The 6,072-nt window shown below is 29.8% G+C and overlaps 1 protein-coding gene across 2 annotated transcripts; it reads left to right on the top strand.

Annotated features, from left to right (window-relative positions):
• The first annotated feature begins 778 nt into the window (after nt 1–778).
• On the top strand, nt 779–2,453 carry LOC149495704 (cytochrome b-c1 complex subunit 6-1, mitochondrial-like). 2 transcript variants are annotated; one of them, XM_089723337.1, is made up of 5 exons: nt 779–844; nt 1,243–1,292; nt 1,924–2,008; nt 2,122–2,211; nt 2,289–2,453. In XM_089723337.1, coding segments are annotated over exons 2-5 (210 nt in total). In that variant the 5' UTR covers nt 779–844; nt 1,243–1,290; the 3' UTR covers nt 2,322–2,453. The 2 variants fall into 2 exon arrangements, with proteins under 2 accessions (XP_089579463.1, XP_089579464.1); XM_089723338.1 differs by having other exon boundaries at nt 825–949; nt 1,238–1,292.
• Nucleotides 2,454–6,072: the final 3,619 nt, after the last annotated feature.

Genomic DNA, 6,072 nt, shown 5'->3' with positions numbered 1-6,072 from the left:
AAGTATTATACATACTATATTATATAATAGATGTCCATTAAGTTTATTAAAGAAATTATTTATCTTCTACATAAGACATGTCCTTTGGAATAAAGGTTTATATCTTTTAGGATGAATAGTTATATCATTTAATGTGTAAGGTTATGTCTTTTAGGATGAAAGGTTATATCCTTTCGTGTATAAGGTTATGTCTTTTAGATTGTATTTTGTATCCTATAAATAGTTCTTTAATCCTATGGATTGATAACTAAGATTCTAATATAAGAATTCAATTTCTCTCTATTCTCTCTATATTATATCTATTACATGTCTACATATATTCTCTATTTATTATATTTTATAACAAAAATGTTTCATTTTAATTTTATTATATATACATTCGGCTGGAGGAATATAGTTTACACAGATAGATATCCACATGATATTTAATTTAAATTATAAGAAGAAACACCGCTTAGTGATTAGTCAACCATTGATTCTTAACAAACCAAATCGCGCATAAAATTATAATATAACTTCAAGTGGTGATTGAGATTTCTAATCCGTGATAGATATTAGGTTTGAGTCTTTTTAATTGAATATCAAATAATTTGGATACAGTATCAATATATGAATATGAAACAAAATATGTTTATTTCACATGAAAGTATTATAGTATCAATAACCATGTGCCAAGTATTTGACTAGTTCAATGGTCATAAAGTTATGAGTATCCACACTTTCAAGGCACCATATAAGCATCTCTATGCTATATATAACCAAGTTTGTTAGATGATTTATACCAATTTGTTGCATTGTTGAAGCTCAAAGTTACATTGATACATATCAATTGGATAAAGGCAAGGTTTCTTAAGTTTTATATGTGTGTAATTTGTAAATCATAACGTCCAAATTTTTTATATCCCGTTTTGTAGCTTTTTTATCTCTCCCAAATCCTTCATTTCCATTTGTAAGCTCTAATTTTGTTAATCTACATTGTTTTTCCCTTTTTTCATAAAATAGGAAACTTGCATTAATTAGAGCAACTAAAAGGTGTGATCATGGTGATTAATACATTTAAATTTTAATAGTCATTCTAGATTCACTATAGTTTTATTGTTAATATGATATTGTTTTTGCTCGCGATTGAATTGTTATTTTGCAATTTTTTAATATTCATATGATTTTTGTTAATTCTTCTATGTGGATCAATATTCTTAATCATTGTAAATGATCAATTTGTATTTTTCTTGTGCAGGAAAGACACCTTTGAACGCTTAGTAAATTCCTGTACCATTCAATTTAACTTTTATGTAAGCTTATATACTCTTATAGTTAAGGTTATTCGTTTAATAGCATTGTGCTTTGTTTGGTGTAATTAATGAAAATTACTTATCTAGTTTCGGTATATGGGACTACCTATATGTCAAACAAATTAAAAATTGTTATTGCAAAAAATGTTTATCATTTAGGACTCTTTTTTTGTCCTTTTTTTTTTAGTAAATACTCAGCAATTCCCTCGTTTGTTCTATATGTCTGCATTAGATTAACCCACCCATATAACAAGTGTAGGTAAGTGTTTTACGTTATTAATATATCAACATCAATCATAGTTGGGGATGGGTTTCATAACCCTTCCTAAATAAGGCGTCATGTATAATATTAAAAATTATTAGCTTTGACTATTATAAGTTGGACCTTATATAAGAATAAATATGTTAGTCATTACAATTAATAACTATATAAAGTTAAACATATCAATAATAACTATATTTATCTCGATAAAATTTTAAATTAACAACTAATAGTTTCGTTCTTATATAAAAGGTCGAGCTTATAGCACTTTCATCCAAATTGTTATATATATAAAACTTCTTTTTGTTTTGGGGATTCTAAAATTTCCTAATTTGTTTATTTATATCTATATATTTTAATTAAATTTAGGGCGGATGAAGAATTTGTTGATCAAAAGAAATATCTGGAGGACTTCTGCAAGCCTAAATGTGTGAAGCCTTTAATTGAATATGAGGTAAAATACTTTTATATTAAAAGGTCTAATACAAAAGGAAAATACTTTCAATTGGGACTTTATTATTTTTCTTCACTATTACTATAAGGAAAATGCTTTTCAACTTAATACAGACATGTATAAAGAGAATAGAAGGAGAAGAACTTGGGCTAAAGCACTGTACTGGGCAATACTTTGATTACTTGTATTGTGTTGATAGATGTGTAAGTGTTGGTTATTGTTGGAAAAATTTTAGAGTTTTGACACATGGCATCATCTAATTTGGCGTTTGACAATGCAGGTTGCACCAAAGCTATTTTCAAAACTAAAGTAACTGAAAGGCCTCCTCAAAAACCACTTTCTTTATATTCATATATTTTACAAGTGAGCTGACTGACAATGATTTTTCGCAAGTGTACGAAATCGCAACAAGTAATAAAGAATGAGTAGAGTACCATTCCCACGAGGATTGTATACCAAGTAAAAAAATTATGTCAACTTACTATTATTTAAACGGCAATCAAGGGAATCATTTTAAGAAATTAACTTCAACAAATAAAAGAGAATAAAAAGAAATTAAGCAAGGCAATTTTTTTGATAATAAGAAATCAAGGATTAAAAGCTACTAGGGATTTTGACTTCACTTAATTCTATCCAAATTATTTTATTACTTTTATAATCAATTTTAATTGTTCAAGTATGAGAAACAACCCTAAAATCAAACAATTTTAATTGTTAGCTATTTTAACTCGACCTAATTACCTATCTTCCAATAGTGCAATCAAACATGAATTAAATCATTAAGTTTTATGGTTTATTTTGTGAATTCATAACCTAAGGTTATTAACCTATGAAAACCCTCCCATGAGTCAAACCATATAGCTTCCGCATCAAGTTATTATTCTCATGTAATTTATTACCTTTTTCATATAAAAAACCCTTCTCTCAATAGTGATTAATGAAATAAATCAATCCAGGGAGAAACTCTACCTGGGAGCATTAAGTTCAATAATGAACTATCCTTTGAACAAAGAAAAGCGAATCTAATCTTATAAATTGGAAAAAAAATTAAGCTACATCAAATCTCTAGTATGAGAATTTAGTTGGACATAGTAATTAAATAAAACTCAATTAAACTTAAAAATAATTCCATAATCAATGTGAATAATGAAAAGTGAAAAATAAGATTAAGAGTTTAAAGATAAAAATTAGCCAACAAATAATGTGGACGGCTTCCTTGAATCTTGACACAAATTTTGATTACTTGAAGTCTTAGAGAGAGAAAAACAATAGAACAAAAGATGGTATATCCCCCGATCCCCTACACCGAATGAGTTCTCTCTTTATATAGACTTCTTGGGAAAACTCCAACTTCGTTTAGGAAATAGAGTCTTTATTGAGTAGGAAATCTCTTGGAGATAGGAGGCTGTTTAGGCTTTTAATTTCTTCTCAATTAGGACTCTCCCATATGTCTAAATAGGATTTAAGCTTGATTGGCACGTTAGGAAAGTATCTCGTGTGGGCCCATACAAGTGGTAGGGACTGGGCTGACGTTTTCAACTCAAAACGAAACTCAATTTTTAGCACCGGCATGCCATTGGGCATGGTCTGGGCGTGTTGGAACCTGAGTTCTAAGGTAATCGGAGCACAGGCCGTGCTCAGGTGAGCACGCTTTGAGATAAATTTATGGCATGGGCGTGCCGGACAGCACGGCTAAGGCATGCTAGGCTCTAAGTTACTAGGATGGATGCAGCATGGGCCGTGCTTAGGTGAACATGCCTTTGAATTGATATCATTCTGTGGCACGGGCATGCCATAAAGCACGACTAGGGCGTGCTATGTTCTGAGTCTCCAAGCTGATTTTTCCTTGATTCTTGCATGGGCGTGCTGGGCTGCACGGCCAAGGCGTGCCAGCCTCTGAGAGTTTTGCTTACTTTGCTCTTTTTTGTGTCAAAATCCTACAAATTTCGTCAAGATCAAGTGAATTATGTTTCAAGGAAGCTTTGAAAAAAAAAAACATAACTAAAACTGAATAAAAACTAACTAAAGTGATTAAAACTACTAAAAATCCTAACAAAAACTATATTAAAAATATTATAAATATAACACCTATCATAATTCCCCAGACTTAAACTATTGCTTTTCTTCAAGCAACAAAACTAAAAATAAAAGAAAAACAAAAGCTAAAACAAACTAATAAAGCTAACTTAATATGGATGGGGATAATTATTCACAACTTAAAAGTATCAAAAATTATTATTCATGAGAATGGATCAAGTGTTTCCTATGCTACTTATATTCTTAGGAAAAATCCAATTATCAAAAAAACGCATTCTTTAATTTAATCATGAGTTAATAAGATTTTCAACACCAATTTATTCAACCTATGATAAATAGAATATGAATTTTCACAGAAATTATTTAACCTTAAATAAGATTTTTTAACAATATAAATCCAACATTCCCATAGGTAAAATTAGTAATCCCTTTTTCACAATTGAAATGCACACAATCAGCAAGATCAAAAAGTTTTTATTTAAGTTATAATGGGGTCCTTAGGTATAATTTTAGCTAAACAAAGAAAAAGGATAAAAGGATAGACAAAAAGTGCAAACAATGCAAAATATCAAGATTTTCATCACATCAAAACAAATTTTTATTTGTAAAGGGAGATTATCTTGAAGTTCTTCACTAGCTCAAAATTATAGACACTTTAGCAAGGTTTCTTCATAATTTATTTATTAATAACTTTTCCTTGCTTCAATTCCCCAAACTTGAATTTTTGATTAATTGCTTCTTTTATAGGGTGTTTCTCTTTGACTTTTTCTACTTGCTTCACTTGCTAGTATTAATGGAATTTTCTCCCTTTTGTTGCTATGTTTTAATATGAATCAAATTCTTCATTTATACATTATTGCACTCATGGTAAGAATTTAAATTGGTTTAATGGTTAGGTTTAATAAGGTTGAACAAGAAAATTTTTGGTCATAATTTAACTTAGGTGGCCTAGGCTAAATATGGAGTTCAACAAAGAATGCTTAAATCATCTCTTTCTGAATGTAAGCATTTGAAATTTTGCCTCAAAGGGAATTCTAATTTGTTATAGAAATTCCAAGGTTAAATAAATTTTGATTAAAACATACTTATATATCATAAAATCACAAAAAAAAAAAATCTTGTTCTTGATCTTTAAAAACAAATAGTTAAACCAAACAATCATGTTAAGTAAAAAAAAAAAAAAATTTAAGCTCAAAAGCAACTAGCTTCGAAAACAATTGAATTCATCACGAGTTAATAGATTATGATAATTTCCAAGCTTGCTCATAATTATTTCAACCTTATTAAACTAATGAAACAAATAAAACTAAAATTTTAACTAAAATTTCCTTTCCCCCAACTTAATCTAGCACATTGTCCCAAATGTGCTTAAAATCAATTCCCCAATCTTATCATATTATCAAGAACATGCCAAAAGAATATGAGAGCTCAGAAACATTACCACCATTGTATTGAAGAATACAATAAAATTTGAAGGAAAAGATATGATAAGAGTCGGGTGTTGGAAATTATTAAAGCTACAAAAAAAAAACACTAAAAACAAGGAAACATAATATCCAAAATACATAGTACAATTAAATAAAAGGAAAAAATAAAAAAAAATGAAAAATGAAAAATAACCAAAAATAATCAATCCTCAGGTTGTGGAGGTGGATGCGGCTGCAGCAATCGAATCACTGTTTGGAGTTGGCTAGCAATTCCCTGATATTGGCTTTGCATGGTGTCTATTCGAGAGTCGAGTGCTCCCATGCATAATTTCTATGGATTGGAACCAGTTAGATATCATAGTCTTCATTCCATTAAGGCGGCATCAAACATGTCCATTTTAGACATCATACTTTCAAAAACTTCATCGTTGGACAAATCAGACGCTCCCTGAAAGGAAGGGCCAACTCTAGAGGTACCTGCACCAGAAAAAGTACCAAAACCAGGGAAGGATTGCGGATTATACTCCTTCAGATTAGTATCGCTAACCTCTTTAGCTTCCTCATCATCAAAACTCTCTTCTCGGGATCTCACAATACGGT

Source organism: Jatropha curcas, chromosome 6 (genome assembly GCF_041381405.1).
Source record: "Jatropha curcas cultivar XTBG-Jc1 chromosome 6, XTBG_Jcur_1.0, whole genome shotgun sequence".
In the NCBI taxonomy this organism is placed as follows: Eukaryota; Viridiplantae; Streptophyta; class Magnoliopsida; order Malpighiales; family Euphorbiaceae; genus Jatropha; species Jatropha curcas.
The sequence above is the reverse complement of the archived record's forward strand: the minus strand, read 5'-3'. Positions and strand labels throughout refer to the sequence as shown.

Coding starts and splice junctions, on each gene's coding strand:
- LOC149495704 (XM_089723337.1), top strand. Junction 2,009..2,121: donor AGCCTTTAATTGAATATGAG/GTAAAATACTTT, acceptor AACTTAATACAG/ACATGTATAAAGAGAATAGA. Junction 2,212..2,288: donor TGTATTGTGTTGATAGATGT/GTAAGTGTTGGT, acceptor TTGACAATGCAG/GTTGCACCAAAGCTATTTTC.